The 24,164-nt window shown below is 37.4% G+C and overlaps 1 protein-coding gene across 1 annotated transcript in view; it reads right to left on the reverse strand.

Annotated features, from left to right (window-relative positions):
• Positions 1–7,215, reverse strand: part of MXRA5 (matrix remodeling associated 5) — a 34,353-nt gene extending 27,138 nt beyond the window's left edge. The window contains exons 1-2 of the mRNA XM_036745979.1: positions 7,191–7,215; positions 4,169–4,380 (exon numbers count right to left, since the gene is read on the reverse strand). Coding sequence (XP_036601874.1) covers positions 4,169–4,368 — 200 coding nt within the window. The 5' untranslated portion in view covers positions 4,369–4,380; positions 7,191–7,215. The remainder of the gene's footprint in view (positions 1–4,168; positions 4,381–7,190) is intronic.
• Between the last annotated feature and the right edge of the window lie 16,949 nt (positions 7,216–24,164).

Consider the following 24,164-nt stretch of genomic DNA (forward strand, 5'->3'; position numbering starts at 1 on the left):
TCTGCTCATTAGTATCTGAATATGTAGGACTTAGACAGCTCCTGCTACACAATTTGCCAAGTTTTGTTTCTGAAATAAAGTGTTTAAAGGCATGCTTAAATTCTTCTTGATTATTTACTCATTACTGTAGCTTTCAGGACTGTGTTTGTTTATCTGTCATATAGCAAGACAGTATACTATACTGGAAAAAAAATTTTGGATGTTTAGTCAGAAGACCTGGATACATATAAAAAGTGACAGCTAAGAATAAGTGTGTGACTATGCATAAATTATGGGGCAATTAGGTGGTGCAGTGAGTAAAGTACTGGGCTTGGAGTAAAAAGACTTCTTCTCATGAGTACTCATCTCCCTGAGTTCAAATCTGGCCTCAGACACTTACTAGCTGTATGAACCTGGGCAAGTTCTCTGTTTGCTTCAGTGCCCTTACCTATAAAAAAAGCTACAGAGAGAAATGGAAAAGCACTCCAGTAACTTCACCAAGAAAACCCCAAATGGGGCCACAAAGGCCTGGACACAACTGAACAACAAAACAAGTAAAATGCTTAACTTCTTGAAGCCTTCATTTGTTCATCTCTAAAATAGCATTTTCTATAACTCTTTGTCAGATGTAAATTAGATATAAAGTGGGAATGTTTTCTTATTATAATAACAACAGAAATACCATCAAAGGGAAATTGTCATAATTTGTTGTCAGTCAGATTTCCCTGTCGGTTTTCTAGCCATGCATGTCTTTGCAAAATTAGGACCTCGTTGGATCAAAAGATAGAAGGTATCTTAGAAATCATCTTGGGCTCTCATTTTATGTGCAATGAACGTAAGGATCATTGATCTGACCCATGTTAGCAGAGGTATCAGCAAAGATAGACTCAACCCCATGTGTTATGATAATAAAATGCTCTTTCCACTACTAGACATCTTCTCTCCTATGGAAAGGGAATTAAAGGGACAACAGAGACAACAATTGTTCCAGAAGACACTATACTTTAAAGAAACCATTTTAGAAGGAAAGAGGCCAGGAATGCAGCAGAGAATGCTATGCTGGAGTAGAGAATGTACTTTTAGTATGAATCAGAAGTACATTGTTTTCCAGAAGTACTTAGGTTCAATTCCTCTGGTGCTCCCCTCCTTCATCTATTTTCTTCTGTCAGTCCTATTTGAAGGACCAAACAAACACTAATTTTTAGTAATCTGCATTCTGGCCCCTACAATGGAGAAGACCAATGATTTCAATAGGCAACACAGATATATAAGCTGGTGTGAGTCACTCTTATTCATAAATATAGTGGCTCAATGTAGGAGTGAGTCCATTTGACCTGGCCTGGAAGACAATATACTCTAAGGAAAAGAGGACTGGATTCATAGTCATGAGATCAAGGTTCAGGACTCTCTCACCTATAATCTATGAAATCTGGGGAAAGTTATTTTGCCCACTCTGAGTAGTAGTTTCCTTTTACATAAAATAAGGGGGTTGGATCAGGCAACTTTCAGGATCTCTTTCAACTTTCAATCTGTGATCCCACTGAATGTGCTAGAATGAGTCATGTCAAGAATAAGCTTGATCATGCCTATATAATTTTCCGGAAGCTATATTCAAGAGGAAGTAGAAAGCTGAAGAAGCTTCCAGGTGGAAGTGATATATTGGAAGATGTGTTCAAATTCTAGAAAGATAAAAATTTCCTAGAAAGCAATCTGTGAGTAAGGAGGGCAGGGCAGGTTTTCTCTCTTCCTGATATAAAAAAGGACAGAATTGTTTAGGACAGGAAGAGTAATGTTGTCTACACAAGAAATCAAATTTTCAAAATGCATAATTCATTATTTATAGAGCACTCAAGAAATTCTAGAAAGGTGTCAAAAAAGTTTGACGAAACCACTTCTGAAAAAAAAAGACCAGGCAGGCAGACAATAATCCCTGTTTTTCTTCTTATATTTGGAAAGCAATTTATGGGAAAGTCTTCCAGATCATCTTGTATAGAAACAGAAGATCTCTCATTATACACTGATGGGATATGTTGCAAACAGATGTGTAGTAATATGACCTTTCCTCAGTATCCTGCCAATGACTTCAGCTTCCTCTCGAAAGTTTTAAAGCCTTTCCAAACTACTGAAAAGACAACTCATATTCTAGGTTTTGTATGCAGTAGACATCTACCTACCCTTTCCTTTCCTTTGTCACTTTGCACAATGCCATTTTTTTCTCTTTTGGGGTATTCCTTCCCTCAAGATACCATTAAAGTGGTTAAACACAGTTATGGTGGAACAGAATTATATTAATCCACTTTTCAAAATTGTACATCTAGTAGCAATACATTTTGAAGCAATTCATTTCTTAAATTAAATGTTCATATTTCCACAATATTAATATAGGAATTAAAAAAAATCTTGTTGCCATTCACTTTCAAAAGAAAAAAAAACCAGCAGTGAGCTTCTACTTGGTTATCTTTGCTGTTCTATGTGGAAAAGCTATTGTAATATACTGCCCTTATTCAATACTTTTTTAACTGCTTCCTCCTTCCCATTCCTAAATATTTATCTCTGTTGTTGAATAAAAGAATAAAAGTAATCATTGCTTTCTGCTGGAGAGGAAAATAAAGTTTGAATTTGAGAAAGCTGAACTTATGGATATATGTGAAAAAGGAAATTTAAGCTTGTGTTTGTAATAGGCTGAATACTTGCCCTTTTGACCTTCCAAAGGTGGTTGTGAGAAGAGAGTTTTGTAAACTGTGAAATGTTACATGGGGTCAACTGTCACCCCATTATTATCTAATTTGTCAAGAACTCTAGCACATTCAAAGATCCACTAGTATTCCATTAAAGAGGTCATATCCAATACTTCTTTTATTATTTGAAAAGATTCAAACCACATTTCTCCTTACTTCCTCTTGACTAAATCAGGGAAAGGAAAATCATATAATTCTGCCTTTTAACCCTTGTCCACAGGAGAATTGCTTAGTTGTGTCCTTTGACTGGGTGACATGCAGAATAGACACTCATAAATGTTTATTAGTTATATTCCCAGCTACATACATGCATGGAATAGTTCCTAAATAGGAAGGGCAGATAATCAGAGAATATATAGATGAGAAGCAGAGGGAAAGAACAAGGAATCTAAGTCTCCTTTTCATTTCTGTAAACCAAAATATGGAACTCGTTCCAGAATGGGATTAAACAGGCTTTATCTCCCCTGTGGGAAGAAGTAATAAACATGAACAAATGTCAGATTCATAGAAATGTAAATATTTCCCATACTATGTTACCACCATTCCTGTCTGATTTTGAAGGGACTCAAACCACGGGAGTTCCTACACCATTACTGAGAATAGTATTACATGATTTATTGCCTCAGGCAAGGAAAGTTTTCCTTATTACCCTAACTTTCTTTTACTTTCTCATTCTACCGTTCCACCTATGACCACTGAATCTAATTATACCCTCTTTAACATTGTTGCATATTTAAATTTTACTCATATAATTATAGAAGTTTTTACTTCCCTTTAAAAATATAACACTTCATTTTCAAGAAAACAATCCAACAAGGAAGCTTTTCAGGCATTTATTTTCCTATTTTCTGAAATTTCTGAATTATCTGCCACCTTTCCATACTTAAAAGGATCACAGGATTTATATTGAAGAGACAATTCATAAGCAAAAGGAATAAAAATAAAATCACAACAGTAAAATTCAAGATAATGAAAAAACAAGACAGTTCAATTTCTTATAATACGTAGAAATACCCATAAAAGAGAATTTTTTTAAAAATAGTTAAATTTAATATCAACCTTTTTTATAGATGACTTTTAAAAAGTCACAATGCTACACTCATTCTTTTCACTCTGCTAAAAAATTTTCAAAAGGTTACTCGTGTCATCTCATATTTAAAGAAATTGGCAGAATCTACATTAATTTCTCAGAATCATTAAGACAAAACGAGATCTCTATAATTAATATTGGCAATAAAACTTCTTACCAAATTGAGGTTGGTAAGAAACATCCTTGATTTTAGACCTTGTGAAACCAGTTTCATATGAGAAGTAATTATAGTTGATTTTATGAAAGGACAGTATTTAACATAAAGCCTTCCCTCTATTCCCCATGTATATTTAATCATTCAGAGGTTATTAAGAAGAAAAATACACATATTTCAAGGTTCTTAGAAAATTGTGGTACAAACCCCAAATTGATTCTTTCCACATGCTTAGAAATCCTTGCTGGCACTGAAGCTAAAGATCGAAATGTGCAGTGAACTTCTGTAGGAACATAGCAGGCACATGGGTGAGGGCATGCAAGTGTATCCTGAGGATGTCCCCAAAACAAGATCAGCACCACGGATAGTGCCTCCAAAGTTGCCTTCTGCATCTTGTCAAACTTCATTATTTTTGGTACCTGTTTTATAATAATAATGATGATGATGATGATGGTGATGATAATAGTAACAACAATAATAAAATATGCTTTCAGTTTTGATGTACCATTGGTTTCTTTTTCTAGAACTGTTTTTTAAAGTTATATTAAACTAAAAGACTTTCCTAGACTTCAAATAATAAACGGATGTTTAGCACTTTTATGTCATTGCAGAAAAGCAACATATATTTTAACTTTCCCCTTACATTTTGTTTTATATTCCACAAACTCAGAGTAGTTAGTTACTTTCTAAGCTTCTTATTCTTTGTATAATCCTCAAATTTAACTCTGATCCTCTCTTACGCAAAAAGTGATTAGTTTAAAAGTCAGCATTTTTCTACTGCAACACTCATTCTTACAAAATAAATTTGGTTTCTTCTACTTACAAGCGATTTCATTGATATATTTTAAAAATTTTCAATATCATTGGTGATAATTGATAATGTTTTCCAGAGGCAAGTTCTTCCTGTCAAAGTGTTTCTTAAACATCTGTGGCTATTTTCATACTTTCATGACATTTCCAGCTATGAACCAATAAAAACCTTGCTAGGGTGTGGAAAGACATGAATTTCACCAGTGTTTTGTTTGAGTAAGACCATTTTTTAATTAAAAGAACCACATGCACTATTTCATGTCAGAGGTTACTTGTCAAGGGACGTCATGGTGTTGATGGCTGTTTGAGGTCCTCTAAAGAAACTTTTATAAGCAGAATAGCAAAGAACTATCTTTCCCAGAATCTCAGGGGTGTAAGGGTCTTCAGAGACCAAGGACATTTAAATGAGCAAAAAGACTGGGGATATTAAAAAAAGCAGTAATGGAAATACTCAGGGAGCTACTTTTCATCTTTTCACATAACAATGCACCTTTTGGAAATAAGAATACTATAGCAGTGGTCTAACGATCATTACAATGAATTTTAAAAAGTAATGATCCTACCTCTTTTAAGATCTACGTTGCTTTAAGTCAAAATAGTTCTATTTCATATGGAATGAAGACGAATTTTTAAAAATTGGTCTTTTTATTCACTAGTCTCCTTGAAAATTATAATATCCACAATAGATAAATGACTCTTCCCACCTTTACCACTTGAAACAAAAGGAAAAAAAAATACAGAAATTAGAAGGGGAAAGGAAGAATTGAATGACCCAGGAAACTATATTTGCTCCAAACTCGGTTTCACATCTTAGGCATCGTGAGGAAAAAGGAAGGTTGTTAGAGGGAATCACTGAATCTCGTTCTTTAGAGGTGAATTTTGGCACCATATCAAGGGAAGAGTTTCTAATCTGGTGAGTCCTTTACTCTTATAAGTCGTTTTCTTACTCAAATCTGACATAGGTGGTAGTAGCCTTTTTTGAAAGGGATACTACTAAGATATCCAATATTTCTCTGATCCGCTGGCTGCCTGACCAGAAGAGGAAGGCAAGCCAATTGTTGCTCATTTCGAACTTCCTAGAGCAGTGACTCCCACACTTCACTCATTTTTCTCCTCTCTTCTGCCTGCCTTTCCTCCCAATTCTCATTCCCTCTTTGGAGAACTCAAGGGAAACCGACCGTCTGGCTAGCTAGAATCCACAGGGATCTCTCTGGGCTCGGGTTCCAGATCGGGGGTGGGGAAGAACTCAGGACCTGAAGCAGTAGCTGCACATCCCGAGTCTTCAGCCAGTTTCCAAAGCCTCTCGGTGGCTCTCTGGAGGCTGCTCCAGACTGCACCGCTAACCAGAGACAAATTGGGGCGGGGAGGGAATGAGTCAAACTTCCTTTCTCTCAGGGAGGCGAACAACTTATTTGGGCCAGCCTGCTCTCTCTCCTGGACGAGCTCCAGATCCTCTGCTCTCGTGCGCAAGGAGCGCAGCGCCATAAATTACGCTAATACTAATACCAGGGGTAGCCTGAGGCGGGCTCTCCAGCAGTTTCTCTCCCGGATTGACGCCAGATCTCATCCTCCCTTTAGGGCACGCTGATGACTTCCCCAGCTTCCTTCGCTGAAGCGAGAATAATCGCGGGAGCTTTAGTTCCTCCGTCGCGGAATTCATAGTCTGGGTTTTAGCTTACTTTCCTCTCTAAGGTTGAAATTTTGACCTCGAGAGGGGACTGAGAGTGGGGGATGGGGATGCTCTCAGTATTTGGAGAGAGTAGTGGGAAGTGGCCGAGCTGCATCTTCCTTTCTCTCTCTCTTGGCCATTTCAAGGATAGATTCTGCCCCACCTGGAAACCCCATTGACGATTCTCTAGTGTCTCAGAGTGAGACAGCATTATATATGTATATCCGTGTGTGTGTAAAGACACACACACATACGTACATATACACACACATATACATATAGACACATCTATATCTATTTGTGTGTGTGTGTGTGTGTGTGTGTGTGTGTGTGTGTGTGTGTGTGTGTATAGTCGGCGCTCAAAGGCATCTCGGGGGCAGCAGATCTTTGTAAGGGGACCTGATTCAAATCCAACTTCTCTGTAGATTCAACTCTTCTCTGCTGCAGTCAGCATATACCCTGCAGAGTTTGAGGGTTTTAACTAGCCCCTTAAGCTCGTAAAAGAGAAATAGCTGGAAGCAGTTAAAAAATGAGTCTTCTCCCTGGCCTCCCAGATTTCTTCCAGGGATAATAATACATGGGCCACCCCAAGACCTACTTCCCTCTGTCCTCTTTTCTCTTCCTTTCCCTACCAAGATTAAGCCACTTTAATAATTGCATTTCTCCATTTTTCCTTTCCGAACCAGCAGGAAAATGTGTGTGGGGAATGGAGAAGGAGGTACGAGGAAAGCCCCCAACAGCCACATTTACCTGTAGTTTGGAAAAGCGACGTCCTATACATCAGTCTGCAGACCCCATCCTCTTCAAACGGTGCCAGAGGAGGCAAAAGCTAGGAACTCATGGATAAGACTTGTGGAATGAGCGCTTTCCACGAATTCTGGGCTCCTGTGCTTTTTATTCCACAGCACCAGCGTTTTCCAAAGTCCACGCCTCACCACCACCTCCACCCTGCCCCACCCAGGGGGAGACAATGCCACGAGCCAAACGTCAGGGACCCTTTCGTTGGCTGAGGTCTGAGGTCACCCTTCTGGACCCCTCTTCATCTTGCCACATCCAGAAGGGAGAAGAATGCAAGCATCCCTGCTCCAAAGCTTCACTTAGAAAGCTGAAGTAACATCAACAAGCGTGACGATGACAACAAAGATGCCCTTTTGAAGAGTATTCTTTTTTCCAGAGAAAATCCAGAAATCCCAGCCGGGGAAGAAGAAACGAGGGGAATTCAATCGGAGTCCGTTCACAAAGTCTGCTGCTTTGCCCAGAGCTCTTTTCCCAGAAGTGATGGAAACTTTCCTTTTTTTTTCCTTTAAGGGCAGAAAGAAGTAACAAAGTTTTCACTCCTCCGTGAAGGAGTGAGTTTTCTCTGGCAGACAGCTCAGAGCCCGTGTTGCAGGCAGGATCAGACTCCTGCAAACTAGCATAAGGAGAGCAAGATTGAAGTCTTGCAATATGAGGCCGGCCCTCCCTCCTTTTCTCCCTCCTCCTCTTTTTCTTACTTCCCCCTCCCATTTTCTCTGCCGGTGAGGTTGAAGTAGGAGTACAGTAGTCTTGATCTCTTCTTCCAGGGTAGGAGGCTTCTAGGGATGAGCCCACTGGCATTGAGGGAATTACCTGTAAGGAAACTGAGTTTCCTATGGCGAGTAGGTGAGATGACTTTGGAAGAAAAAAAAGGGAGGGAAAAATAGAAAAGAAACATGTAGTTAGTGCCCATTGTCCCAGTCCCCAAGGGAAGAAAGGAGGATTCAGGTATAATTTCTGGGAAGAAGAGTACAGGAGAGACAAAAGGTGGAAGAGGTGGAATATATCATTGGGAGAGCTTATCTTCTACAGGAAAGAGAAAAGATGAGGAAAAAAGGAGAAAATGGGTAAAAGGTGGGTACAAAAAAGTCACCATTTGTTTCCACCATGGTGTATCCACAGAAATCAATCAATAAACAAATATTTACTGAGTGCTTCTTATGTGTCCATTATTATGCTTTGATGCACTCAGTGGCTCTGTGATCTAATCCAGTGGGTACTCCCTTCACTGATGCAGATCACAATCTGTACATACATAATTTTTTCCTATGCAGTCTTGTCCATATCCTCAAGCAAATTCTCAACAAGCAATCCCTTTTGATGTGCAGGGAGCCTCTCTCTATGTTTCTTGTCGTTGTGACAATCTCAATAGAGACTATTACATCATTCTGTTCTCTTGCTGGTCATTTCTCATTCTAATGACATTTTTGTGGCACTTTTTGTGCAGTTACTCATTGTTGAAGCAGTCAATTGATCAAAAATATGTGTGTGTGTACTTGGATTGCCCTTTTGGAGAGAAGCAACACAGTGTAATTGGTAGTTTTGTGGACTTGAGAGGATTTGGATTCGAATCCCAGTCCTTATACTTACTAGCTATGAGGGTATAGGTGGGTCACTCAACCTTCTTCTGGACCTTAGTTTCTTTGCCCAAAAAGCGGAAATAATAATCTTAACTCCCATCTCAGGGAGCGTTTGTGAAAGTCAAATAATCTGTTGGACAAGAATTTTCTTGAAAAAGTTAAAGTCTGCATCTATCTTGTGTGAGGTCTGTGGGGGAGAAACATTTTTTCCCCTTTGATTTCTCTCAGGAGTTTCTGATACAGCTTTTCCCCAGGTGCCCAAGAAAACGAAACAATGCATGTGGTATGATGATGTCCGAAGACAGAGTGAAGGAGAGGTACACAGCTCCTGTGCTTCGAGGGGGGAAAAGGATAACAAAATGGCAGAACTGATTTTAATCATAGATGAAATTAAACAAACAGAATTGCAAATGAGCATCTCTTAATTATATCTGCTACAGAAATGAATACCACTGATCCCTGACTGTCGGAAGTAAATGGTTCCTTTTGACATCATTATTGTCCTTTTATCTCTTTGTATGGACACAATCTCTGATGTAAAATATATCTACCGGGCTGACATATGATCCACCTCTAAAAGTTCCAACACTTTCAGAAAACAACAGTGAATTTGAATTTGGAGGATCTAAATTCAAACATCTGCTCTACGACTTTGGATTAGTCATTTAGCAATCATAAGAATGTTCTGCAGCTCAGTTTCCTCATTTATGAGGATTTGAACTTAATGATCTGCAAGATTTCTCCAGCTTTAAATCCATGAATCCATTAACCAAGGGAGTTAACTTTTTTTTGACCTTACAGTGCTTTAGGTTTACTTAGAAAAGGGCATAATATTTAAAACAACATTTCAGTTTAAAATATTTTTTTAGTGCCTGAGTTTTCTGGTTGACTATTCTTTCTCAGTCTCCTTTATTTGATCTTTATCCAAGTCATTTCTTCTAATTGTGGGTGTCTGTCAAGATTTTGTCCTTACCCCTCTTCTTTTCTCCTACTACACTATTTCCCAACGTGATCTCATCAGATCTCATTAATTCAATTATTGTCTCTATGCCCATTATGACAGTAATAATAGCTAATATATGAATATATACTTGTATTTTATATACATATATATTTAAGAGGTATTTTACAGGTATTGCTTTGTTTGATCCTTACAATAAGCCTGGGAGTTACATATTATTATCATTATTTTACATTGGAGGAAACCAAGAGAAACAGAGGCAAGGTGACTTCCCTAGGATCACACAGATATTAAGTGTTTGAGGTAGGATTCCAATTTAGGTCTTCCTGACTGAAGATCTAGTGCTTTGTTCACTATACCAAACAAACCTATAATGCCAGCCCTAGCCTCTCTCCCAACGCCCAGGCTACCATCTCAATCTGCTTATTGAACATCTTCACTTGTATGTCTTATGAAGAAATTAAATGGAATATGTCCAAAACTGAACTCATTTTATTTTCCCAAGGATCATCCCTCCTTCCAAATTTCCCTAACACTTTTTAGGGCACTGCCATCCTCACTTTCATCCTTGACTTCTCTCATATTCAATTTGTTCTTTTGTTGTTGTTCAGTCATTTTCAGTCATGACTGAATGCCTCATTTGGTGTTTTCTTGTCAAAGATACTGGAGTGGTTTGCCATTTCCTTCTCCAGATCATTTTCCAGATGAAGAAACTGAGGCAAATAGGGTTAAAGGTGACTTGTCTAGGGACAAGTAGCTAATAATTATCTGAGGCCAGATTTGAACTCAGGAAGATGAGTATTGCTGACTCTGGGTCTGGCACTCTATCCACTGTGCCACCTAGCTGCCCTAATCTATTCCTAAATTCTGTCAATTCTACCTTTGAAACATGTCTCTTATATGGTAACTGGGCAGTGCAGTCAATAAAGCACTGGTCCTGGAGTCTGAAAGTTACTGTTATTGTTATTCAGTCCTTTCAGTTGTACTCCATTTGAGACTTTCTTGGCAAACATACCATTTCCTTCTCATTTTACAGATGAGTAAACTGAGGCAAACAGGGTGAAGTGACTTGCCCAGAATCATACAGCTACTAAGTATATGAAGTCAGATTTCAAGTCAGGCTTTCCTGATTCCAGGTCTGACACTCCTAGGAACACCTAGGTGCCAAGGTGTCTGGAAGAAGAGTTTAAATCCAGCCTGAGATATTTACTAGCTGATAACCTAGGCAAATCACTTCATCACTGCCTCAGTTTCTTCAACTGTAAAATGGAGATATTAATAGCACCTACCTCTTGGGTTTTTGTGAGAATTAAGTGAAATAATATTTGTCAAGTGCTTGGCACGGTGTCTGCCATATTATAGGTACTTGATATATGATTGTTTCCTTCCCCCTTTTCTCCTCTTATGCTGGTACCATCTTGGTGTAGGCCTTCATCACTATATACCTGGACTATTGTAAAAGTCTACTGGTGGGTCTTCCTGCTGCAAGTCTCTCAACACTCCAGTCCATCTTCCGCTCAGTTATTAAAGTACTCTTAAAATATAGGTCTGATCAAATCGTTGCCCTACTCAATAAACTCCAGTGTCTCCCTATTACCTCCAGGATCAAAGAGAAAGTCCTCCGTATGGATTTTAAAGGTCTTCATAACCTAGTCCCTTTCTACCATTTCAATATTCTTACATCTTATTCCCTTCCTCATAGTCTACAATCCAGTGGTCTTGACCTCCTTGCTGTTCCACACACAGGACAGTAGTACATCTCTGGATTCCAGTCATTTTCACTGGCTGTACCTCATGCCTGGAATGCCGTCTCTCCTTGTCTTGACCTCATAGCTTCCCTGGCACCCTTCAAGTCTGAGTTAAAATCCTACATTCTGAAAGCTGGTGCTTTGTCTTTGAGATTGTCTCCAATTTATCCTCCATATCTGTGTGTGTGTGTGTGTGTGTGTGTGTGTGTGTGTGTGTGTGTGTGTGTGCAAAAGAGTTCAGATAGGTTAGAAATTAAGAGATAGTTATTCTGGTTGCTCTCTTTACCTGGAGGGTCCAGGAGTTCTCCTCTGTCCACCATCTGCCTTTTCCAATCAGAGGGTGAGAGGGGCCCCAGGGACAGAGGGTACTAGAATCAGGTAGGGTTACATTGCAAAGGCAATATTTTCTTTGGCCTTTCAAGAGTGTATAACATTTAATTTGATAGAGATGTAAGAAGATGGAATCCTAAGCAAAGAATAGAGATAGTGAACAGGGAAGTGATGTGTCAATTCTGGACATACCAAGGTTTTATTAATGAAACTCAAGTCAAAGAAGAGGCATTACTATCCACCTTGCTGATGCACTTAAGGACCTTGTAGTTAAACTCCCGATATGTTTTGTCTTCCCTTTGAGAATGTGAGTTCATTGAAAGCAGAGATTGTCTTGCTTTTCTCCTTATATCTCCAACACTCAGCAAAGTGCTTGCCATATAGTAAGAATTTAGCAAATGGTGAATCATTTATTCATTTAATAGGGTTAGATCATCAGTAGCCTTACCTACTAAGTTAAGGAGTTTGCACCTGGAGAGTAGGCAATAGAGAAGCTTTGAGAGGTTTTATTTAGTGATGTGATATGACCTGGGCATTAGGAAGATTAATCTGGCAGCATTGTATAGGACAGATTGGAAGAGAAATAGTCTGGAAGCAAGATCAGTTAGAAACTATTAGTTTAGATGACAAGTAAGGAGGGCCTGAAGTAGGGTCGTATTATAAAGAAAAGAAAGGAATTAATAGGAGGAATCTTGGGGGCTCAGAGAAATTAAGTGATTAACTTTGGGCAACAAAGCTAATAAGTGTCAGTTACAATTCAAACCCAGGTCATTCTGGACTCCAAGATCTTTCCACTACATCACACTGCCTGTCCCATACTGTATACATATGCTATATTTGTTCCTAAGACTAGGGAAAGTCAAGAACTAGCTTGCCAAATCTCCAGATTAAATTATCAGGAGCTCTGGTTTTATTTCTTGTTTAGAAACATGCCTATCCCTCTACTAGATTTGGAACCACATATACATGTCAACTTTATCTATTGCATTTATTACTTGGTCTACAAAAGACAAGTATAAGGATGGAAACTTTTTTTTACAAGTGACTGTGGTGCTATTTGCTTTTCATTAGAATCCTGCCTGCACTAAATGCCCCTACCATTTGTCAGTAGTTTGATAGTATGCAGTCTTATAAAGACCTATAAAATGAAATGACATAACTGGGAAATTATTGTTCTCTAAATACACTTCTCTGCTCTGTGTGTTCACAAGCATATGGTTGTATGTTTTCCAGCTCAGCCTTTCTTTGTTCCCTGTCTTCCACTTAACTGAGCTCCCATTGTGGGTTGTACCACCCAAGCTCAAAGATTACCGTTCTCTCCTTGCATGTGGGGAGAAAAATTTTCTTCCCCGACACAATAGGAGTTGTCCATGCCATCAGATGACTGCTCAGGCCTACTGTTCTTGAATTGGGGGTGGGAAGAGGTGAAGATTTAGCTTATTTAACATCTTATAAAAGTATTTATGGGACGTTCTCTTTGTGCCTGTGTCTTTTTCCTTCTCTACTCCCTCCCCTCTGCAATAAAGCTGAGAAGTGAAAATCAGATGAAGACTAAAGCTGCATGTAGTTATCTGACATGCAGCTTATCAGTTCTTCAAGACCTCCATGTTCTACATTAGACAATTATGTTATACTAGACTCCACGGGGGCTACAGTAGTCATGTGACTCTTTTAGTTAATAGTGATTGCAAATGTGACTCCAGGGTCACATAACTGTAAGTACTTCTGCTTTAGAATCTTTATAATCAAGAGAATACAGATCCTTATTCCTATAAAAGTTTAAAAAAAACTTGGCTGAACAGGAAATCCCCACTCAGCACTCTGGGGTTAGCCTCACAAGGAAATCTCATGAGTAGAGTAATAGCAATTGCAAACGTAGTCTTGGATGATCAGAAACAGATTTTTAGAAATATTCAGTTCTATTCAATCTTGACCCTCTTTGAGGTAACCTTAAGTAATCATGTAGGCCACAGGTTGCTGAAAATGAGAGGTGCAGACTAATTGTGGACACCTGGCAAAATCAATCAGAGGGGCTATGTTCTAGGCCAGTAGTCCCCAACCATTTCTAGTATGAACACCCCTTTTTGATATAAACATATTTTGTTTATTTTCCATGAGTAGTACTATTAGTATCTGCTGATTGAGAAAATATATGACCCCCAAATTACTATTAGTCAGAATTATATCCCCATACAATTGAAATGCTTCAAAGGGTAGAGAGTTCCCTACTCCCTGGAGAAGGGAGGGCTTCAAGAACAAGGTATGTATTACTTGGGGTTCTTTTGTGAATGGGCTGAATTAGCTGGTCACCAAGTTCCTTTCCAAATATCTAATTCTCTGAAAAATTATAAATACATATATATATATATATATGTATATGCACCCCTACATAGACCAATCTATAGAAGTTCATTTACTTATCAATTTTTATGCAGATCTAAAGAACCCTTGAAAAACTCTGTGGTTCCCTAGAGGTCCATAGCCCATTCTGCTCTGGTTCTTCTGGGTCATGTTAAAATAGGACAATAGAATATAAAACAACCAGTATTATAAGTTGAGGGAGGTTTTTTTAAATTTCTGAGTATAAGTTGGCTATGTTTATGTAGGACAAAAATAACTAATGGGAAACTATTTTTAATTAATCATTTCTTAGCATTCCATAGGAAAAAACCTCATTATTTTAGTTAAAGATCAATAAACATTTATTGTATCTACTACATGCAGCTGTTGTTCTAAATATTGGGGATATAAATAAGAAAAAAAGACAGTCTCTGCCTTCACTCTAATGGGGGAAGGCAATACACAAAAGGAAATCAAAAATGGGGTTGGGGTGCCAGAGGGTGTCTGTCTTGGGGAATGATATTCATGAAGGGGAAAACAAGCAAAGCATCTGATGAAAATAAAAAAAAAAGAAAATGAGGCCCAGAGAGTTTATTGCTCTGCCCTCCAGCCCTTCAATCTGAAAGGAGAGGCAAGTGGGGATACAGAGGAGATGTTGAGTATCAAAGCCGAATCAGTTTCCAAGATGATGAGATTTCAGGTGATGAACTTATGCTATGAAAATCATAATGTCTGTGGAGTTGAAACCAAACAGACAGAGTAGCTTAAGGAAAATGGAGTAGTTTTACTCTATTCAACAAGATAAAAAAAAATCGATAATGATTCCTGAATTCAGTCAAAACAATTTAGAGTATAGAAAATGGTCTCTGTGGTATTTAGGTAAACATAACAACTACTGTCTATTAATTTATAACAATCAATCTCTCTCTCTCTCTCTCTCTCTCTCTCTCTCTCTCTCTCTCTCTCTCTCTCTCTTTTACTACCGACCTGTCATTTTTGTATAGCACTTTCCTCGTGACTACCTAGTTAGGTAGTAAAATTTTTATAGAGACTGAGATAGATAAAATCAATTGCTTAGGATGGGTTTACAGGCTCATTTTACTGGGAACTATCATGATGATGAGCTTAACATATGGGGCAGTGGGACAAAGGGCACTCACAGTACCACAAGAAGGCAAGATACAACAGAATGAATCAGAAATAACAATAATATCCCTTTTGAAAATGCTTTGATGAAAACGGTACTGACCATTGAAGTGGGCAAACCACAAATCTGTATAAAATTATTGGAAGATATGAAAGTTTTTAAAACATGCCAGTAATATTTCCAGGACAAAATTAGAAATGGATCTTCCCAGCTATAGATAAGGACTTCATACTGCTTTTTATTAGTAATCTCTTTAGCTCCAAGTCACATAAGAGCATAGAACAGATTAGAAACAGGTGGCAATTTCAAGGAAGAGAAGAGGCATTCATGCTGGAAAATAAAACATATGGTCACAGTTCCAGGGCCAAGAGGAGTGCTAGTATTTTTGGCTGCAGAGGAACAGGGGCCCTACCTGGATAGAGATTAGAGCAAAGAGCAAGACACCAGTGAACATAGCTCTCCCTGAATCATACCACCTTGGAAGAACTAAAAACTTGTAGAATCCCATAACTAGCTCAGAAAAGAGCAACATGAACAAGCCTGATGCTTAGGACACTACCTCCCTACCCTCAGGTGAGCAGAACTCAAAGGAGGAAACAACAACAAAGAACTTGACCATAAATATCTACTACAGTGGCAGAGAAGACCAAGAAACAAACACAGAAGAAGACAACAGCATGAAAACAGCAATAAGCAAACTCTCAAAGAAAATGCAAATTAGAAATGAGATGAACAAGAATTCCTAGAAGAGTTCAAGAAAGAGATAAGAATGGTAGAGGAAAATTGTGAAAAGAAATGAGAATGTTGCAAAAAAAATTATTAAAGGAGAATTAATAGCTTGATTTAAAAAGGCACCAAAAATACTGAAGAAAATAACCTCTTAAAAAACAAAATTGACAATGTCAAAATGGGCACAAAAATTCACTAAAGAAAAGCAGAAAAATTAAAAGCTAAATAATAATAAGCCAAATGGAAAAGTAGTGCTTCTACTATATAATCCTGCCTCTGTTAATTGAGGGTTACAGACACCCCTTTATTAAATGTGTGGCCTCAGGCAAGTCCTTTAACCTCTGAAGCTTATTTTCCTCCTCTGCAAACCTAGGATCAAGATACTTGTACTACCTACCTCACAGAGCTGTTGTGAAGTATAAACGAGAAAACCTATAGAGAGCACTTTAAGTGTAAAGCACTATATAAATGCAAGCTGTTATTATTTTTATTATTCTGAGAGAGTCAAGCTACTGAAAAACCATGAAGAACACTTTGAGAAAGCAGATTAAATTTCATTCAGTATATTTTTTTAAAAAAATTCACCAAAGAAAATAATTCCTGAAAAATTAGAGTTGGGCAAGTGGAAGCCAATTACTCCATGAGATATCAATAAACAGTAAAACAAAGTGAAAAGAATAAGAAGTAGGGAAAAATGTGAAATCCTCATCAAAAAAACTGACCTAGAAAATGGATTGAAGAGAGATAATTTATGAATTATTGGACTACCTGAAAGCCATGATAAAAAAGAATATAGATATTACATTTCAAGAAATTGTCAAGAAAAATGACCCTGATATTTTAGACCCAGATGGTAAAATAGACATCAAAAGAATCCAATTACTTCCTGAAAGAGATCTCAAAATGAAAATTCCTAGAAATGTGATTGCAAAAGTCCATAGCTCCCAGGATATATAGAAAATATTGCAAGCAGTCAGAAAGAAACAATTCAGATATCTTGGAGCCGCAGTTAGGATCACACAAGATTTGGCAGCTTTCACATTAGAGAATTGGACAGTGTGGAATATGACATTCTGGAAGGCAAAGCATCTAGTATTACAACCAAGAATAACCTACCCTGCAAAACTGAGTATAATCCTTCAGGGGAAAATGGTTATTTAATGAAATAGAGGACTTTAAAGCATTCCTGATTAAAAGACCAGAGCCAAATAGAAAAGTTGACATTCAAACATAGGACTCAACAGAAGCATAAAAAAGAAAACATGAAGGAGGAATCATAAGGGACTTAAACTTAAACTGTTTGCAATTCTATATGGGAATATGGTTCATGTAACTCCTAAGAACTTTATTATTATTAAAGCAGTTTGAAGCAGTCTACATGGATAGAGGATGTAGGTGTGAGTCAATTAGATTGGGGTGGTCTCAAAAAAAATGAAGGGGTGAGAAAGAAGGATGGGCTGAGAGAAAGAGGAAGGGAGAGTTAGAATGGGGGGTTATCTTTCATAAAAGAGGCATGCAAGGAAGAACTTTCACAATGGAGGGGGAAATGGGGTGGCAAGGGGTGATGCTTGAACTGCATTCTCATTGGAAGTGGTTTAAAGAGACTATTGAATACAGTAACAGCAATATAGTAGTGATGTGCAACTGTAAAAAGACTTAGCTGCTAGCTGCTCTAAGCAATATGATTCAAGAAAATTCCAAAGGACTCATGATCAGAAATATTATGTATCTCCAGAAAGAGAATTACTGATGAACTCGTAGTATAAACTGAAGTATGGGGGTTTTGTCACTTTATTTTTCTTGCTGTTTTTGTGATATGGCTAATCTGGAAATGTTTTGTTTGATTTCACATCTATGCTTAATATATTGCTCACCTCAATGAGTAGGGAAGGGGAAGAAGGGAGGGAGAGGATTTGGAAGTAATTTTTTTCCAATATTCTTTTAAATAAATAATAATAGAATAAAAAAGACACTTCACCAGAGATGTGGAATTGATAGAAGTGACCACATATATAGTTCTGAAAAGAATTGGTGAAATCTATTATACGAGCAGAAATTTCAAAGCTTCTGAATAATCTATGGTTTCATCAATATGAATACTCCCTATATCTTTGTAAGTTAACTGTGCCAAAACAATTAAATTAATGGCGGCCCATTTCTTGAGGATGAATTTAGCAAGGCTGGTACTCAGATAATGCATATCAAGCTCATATTCAAAATCATTCCACTTTGTTAGAGAGTATCAGATTTTGAGCAATATTGATATATCAAAGTAGGACTTCAAGAGTACCACTAGCTGGCCACTGGACCAAGATGATTCTGGAGGAGAAAGTGAGGCCGGTGACTTTACAAAGCCCTCCCTCACTCAAATCTGAGTCAATTACAAATCATGTCATCATCTCCCTGATGCCATGGTTCTCTTAGAGAACTAAGGAGAAACCACAAGTAGTCCAGGCTGCCTAAATGTGGACCCAGCTGGCCAGTTCCAGATGAGCAACTCATATTCTCCTCTCCTCCCTGTCCGGTTTTATTTTCAGGGATGTAGAAAACCAGACAAAATGAGTGTGGAGGTGAATTTTGTATTTAATACACATAAAATTACCTTGCAGATTTCATCTTTCTGTGAAATTTAGCAATTTTTCAATAGCTATTCCCATAAACAATTGATAACAACATTAACGAAACAGTGGAAAGCAAAACTGTTTTCTCCTTTTTTTCAGAGTTATACATCTTTTTACACATGGAAACATTTATTGTAAAAAGTACATTAGGTCAACGTTGAATACTTAAAATTATTTTATCACGTTTGCAGAGGACATTTTTTAGAACTCATTTTGGCTAATATTTATGCTGACACCATTCTACATAGTACTCCAGGCAGCTTGCCTGCTTCAGGATGGAAAGCAAGAGGCTTGTGGGGATTTCATATGGAAGTTGGCCTACAAACTTGAAGAAAAGAACATCATAAAAGATATTTTTGTGCTCTTTTAACTGAAGGCAAGTAGATGGTACTATATAGTGAGGAAAAGGCTGAAACAATCTGACTTACTGATTAACTCTTTTAAAGCATAGGATGATATATTTGCTAAGTCATTTAATTCATAAATCAGTAAGAATTTCCTGGATTAATCATCAAGGAACTGACTCCTGGAGGGTGCTTAAATAATTCTGTTCATATACAAGACAAGAATATTTACATTAAACTAGTGGTTTCAAGCTCATGTAGAACTGATCCCTGTAGGCCACATATCGACATAGAAAACTATAAATTGACATTATGTATGTTGTATTGTATTTTGATTTATTTTATTAAATATTTCTCAACTGCATTTTGAAATGGTTTGGGCCCAAACTTGTTAGTTTTAGAGGAGCTTCAAGTGGTGAGCGGAACTTTGACACCACAACCTTAAACTATTTTCAATGGAGAAGCAAGTTATTTTTAGTTCACTTTATATATGACAGGACATAAATATTCAGGATCTGGCCCGTTTATACATATATGTCTAAGTATGAAAAGAGCTAGCTTTGAGAACAATATGAGATTGTTCAAAATCAACCAGTTTCAGTTAACTGAGAACAATGTGTATGCACACATATATAGATATACATATATACACATATATGTGTACAAATATACATATGCATACACATGTGTATATATGTATATATATGTATGTATATATATGTGTATGTGTGTGTATACACACACACACACACACACATGTGTATGTGTTTGTTGTTTTGTCTGACTCTCCATGACCTCCGTTTGGAGTTTCTTGGCAGAGATAATGGAGTGATTTGCCATTTCCTTCTCCAGCTCGTTTTTACAGATGAGGAACCAAGGCAAACAGGGTTAAGTGATGTGCCCAGGTTCACACAGTTGGTGTCTGAGGCCAGATTTAAACTCAGGTCTTCCTGACTCTAGGTCCATCACTCTATCCACTGGGCAACCTTGCTACTCCAGTGTATGGATATGTATATATTGTAAATATAACACCCCTTCTAGGGATACCCTCCAACTTTCATTCACAGGTTGGGTACCATGGAGGAGATGATTACCCCATGCTGAAGGAACTTAGTGGTTCTGTATTCCTAAAACCAGAGGTCAACAAAAAGTCCATTTACCTTTACTAATAAGCCCAAGGATAAAATTACCTCAAAGCATTAGTTCAGTACAGGTTTTCTCACCACTTCCCATTAACTACGATGCTTTTGGACTTCTCTAGAGCTCTCCATCATGTCTTCCTTCTCTAGGAAACAAATCACTGGAAAATCTTGTTAGGCTGCAAGATAGAATCTGCCTGGTACTCACATCTCATTAGTCCCCTCTGCCCCTCTGGTTGGATCCCATGACTGAAAGCCAAGGCCATGGAGCTTCAGGTCTCAATCTAAAGAGTTCCCCCCACCCCCTGCCATTTCCCATCAGCTATACTGCTTCTGGAATTCTCCATCATGCTTCTGCATGGGATACCATCTCTCCCCATCTCCCCCTTGTTTTTCAGCTTCCTTTTTTCTGTTGTCTCCTCCCATTAGATTGTAAATTCTTTGAGGGCAGGAAGTATCTTTGGTTTTTATTTGTATTTGCATCCCTCAGGATTAGCACTGTGTTTGGCACATACTACTAGGTGGTTAATAAATGTTTATTGATTCCTTAAATAAAGGCATTTATTGAGATGATGTATTAAGAAAAGTGGCTTAAAATCACATACCCCTCACAGAAAAATCACATACCCCCAAAAACCTAATGCACACTCTTCCATAAATACACTTAGCATCAGTAAGAAGAATGGGCATATAGAGGAAACGACACAAAGGAAACTCACGTGGTCAAGACAATAGGAAATTGCAAGTATTGCACACCCCATGTCGTTTCTGTTCTCCTATTATTTTCATGCTTCTCATCTTGGGAACAGCATCTGCTGAGCCTGTCACTCACCTGAAATCCCTGGGGCTGTTCCTCTCCCAACTTAACTCTCTGTTGGACTAAAGTATTTACTACCAAGTGGGCTGTCAGATACTGCTGATGAGTGGAGAAGACACAAATTTTGGGAGGTCTTTTAGAAAAAAGCCCAAGGGAAGAGGTGAAGAGAAAATCTCTGTCAAGGGCTAAGTTCTTCCTCATAGATGCCTCTCTTCACTCTTAGAGATGACTCCCTAGAGAGTATATGTGAATCCAGAGGTGGCAGCTTGCATTTTCATGTCCACAAGGGCTGTGGCTTATCGTTCAGTCAGCCAATGGCCAGCTGCCATACAGTTTCATAAGGTTGATGGGAGAATTTCATATCTCTCAAAGGAACATGACAAATACTTTTTTAACTACTTTTTATGAGCCGTTAATGCACCACTCCCAACTTTCCATTCTGCTTTGAACACCCCCCACCAAGGTCTGACACTTTGTACAAGGGACAAATGTGCACTACTTTAAGTCTGAAATGAGCAAAAGTTTAACGCTTCCTTGTCTCTGTTCCCTCTACTAACACTCTTCAAGCTCAGCAAATGGACTAAGAGAACTCAGATGATCAAGAGATCCTTAATTAGCATGCCATCAAACACAGACTTGTATAGTTTATAAAAATGAAGATGCAAATTTACCTGAGTCAAGTAGATTAAACAAAATGGTAAGCCATTATAAAAGGATTATGAGTCAATCTTTAAGAATTCTCTTTGATAACTTTTAAAGATAAAGAAAAGTTCTTTTTGTAAAATTCTTAACTCAAATTAGATTTTTTAAAAGAAATTTCAAGTACCCTAACTTATTTTCCAAAATTGAACAAAGTTCATTTTGGCTAATAAGGGAATTTTCTTCAAAGTTGCAAAGGTGGAGTTTTATATGCAGAAAGTGTTTAGCATGAGTCAAATTAAGTTAACAAGCATTTGTTGAGTGCCTACTAAGTTTCAAGCATTCTGCTAAGCACAGGAAATAGAAAGAAACAGAAGAAACAGTCTCTGCTCTCAAGGAGCTCATAGTCTAATGGGAGAGACAGCATGCAAACTATGCACAAACTAGATATATACAGAATATGATCATGAAAATCTCCCTGGAAGTAATATGCATTATTATTGTTGTTATTACAAACACCAAATTATCATGGCTCTTAGAAAAGTTCTATAAAGATAAGTGAAGATTCAGAAATGTTGCAACAGCTTAGAGGCTGCTTTGTTTCCTGACAATGTACTTTTCTGAACTAGGATGAAATGCTTTAAATAAAATTCCATAGCCTATTAAATGAAAATGTTAGTGTAATTTGTACATGGATAATAAATGATGTTTATTTCCTCTTTATTGCAACATGTTATGCCTTTATTCCAACTGTTTTGTATTATATCCTATTGTGTCTTATTCAACGAAAATGAAAATGACATTTTTCTAGAAGATACTGAATAAATTATGGAGAAATAATAAAGTCAGTTTATTTATTTACTACATTATGGAGGGAAAAGCTTATTCTGTTGTTTAATATTATATAGAGGCACCTAGGGTAAATATCACACATGAACTATAACCATACAGTATGCTTCATTCTATTCTGATAATGCATAGAAGATACCGGTGATTTTGTTTTCAAACTACTTTTTTTTCAAACTAAATCATGAAACCTTCAATTATGGAAAATTAACAAGCCATATCTATACATTAAAGCATCTTCATATGAGAAAATAGAAAGCAACCACCATGGGATCATAGGATATTATTTACAGGTGAGAGGAACCTTACAGGTCATTAAGTCCTTCTACTTCCTCTATATCACAAATGACTGTAACAACATAATTCAGTTAAAAAGAGGCAGCATGGTAAAGAATAGATAAAGGCTTTCTGGAAACCAGAAAGACTTGGTCCCCAGTGCCTTAACTTCTCAGTACTCTAAACCTGAGGTATCAACCATGCAACAGCCAATTATGACAGATTAAAGCCCAGCCCAGAACCAGATTAAAATGCAATGGGGAAATATTTAACAAAATAAATACAGTAACTCACAAATAATGGTAATTTGTTGCTTCCAAATCATGTAGTCCTCAGGGATCCTTATGTTCTGTTTAATGGCCTCAATTTCTATTTGATTTTTACAACACTGTTCTAAATAGCTTTCTAACACTATAAATTGCAAATTAGGTGCTGGCCTGCATTGGTAGAGGGAGTTCCTTCACCAAAATTCTCTATACTAGTGAAATTAGAAGTCTAGTCACTATATGGATTTTTGTCCCTTGATAAATCTTCTAGATTGGTTCTTTGTTTAATTATGTTTTCCTATATATATTACATAGCTGTGGATCTCCTTGGTATGTGTCTAGTGACCCAGGGCTTTATGCAATCTACATCATGTTGTCTATAAACAACATCTGGAGAACTTTACTACGTATATGGAATGCTTCTATCTGATTTTTGTGTAGGGCCCTGTTATAAAGGCAAACATATTTGGCAAACAAATGACTCGTATGTGTATGTGTGTGTGTGTGTTTATAGCTTCTTTGATATCGATGCTCAGTGATCACACTGAGTGAAGTTATCTGGATTTTTAAATCTATCAAGGAAGTCAGCAATGTATTAAAATGTGGTTTGGAAACTATCTTGATATAGAAAAATCTCAAAGGCTGCATTTTGTCCTACTGGGTCAAATGCTTTTGAAAAATCAAAAATAAATTAAAAAATCATATCTTCTATTCTATACGCAACTCAGTCAGATGGATAATTGTGAAGATGTTGTACCATGTAGAAATTTGTCTTTGAAAGCCTATCTCTATTTGAATGTTTTTTATTATGTATATCTTCAATATATAAAGAGATGACTCTCATATTTTTATAAAGACATAAAAAGTAGGCATATATGTTATTAGCAATATATGTCTTCTGTCAATTTTTTTTGGTAAAGATATTGACTTTCTGTCCTTTGTAAATTTTCCCCAATTTGAGATATTATGAAAAATCTATCCCTGAGTGCCTTGATGATTGCCATTTTAAAAAGAAGTTTCTCAGAATCTGAGAGCTGCAAAAGACCTCAGAAACCATCTTGCCCAACCTATACCTGAAAAAACACTCTTCTACAACATATCTAGCAAATGATTTCACAAACTTTTCTTGAAATTGATTTAAACCAA

Source organism: Trichosurus vulpecula, chromosome 2, assembly GCF_011100635.1.
Source record: "Trichosurus vulpecula isolate mTriVul1 chromosome 2, mTriVul1.pri, whole genome shotgun sequence".
Taxonomy (NCBI): domain Eukaryota; kingdom Metazoa; phylum Chordata; class Mammalia; order Diprotodontia; family Phalangeridae; genus Trichosurus; species Trichosurus vulpecula.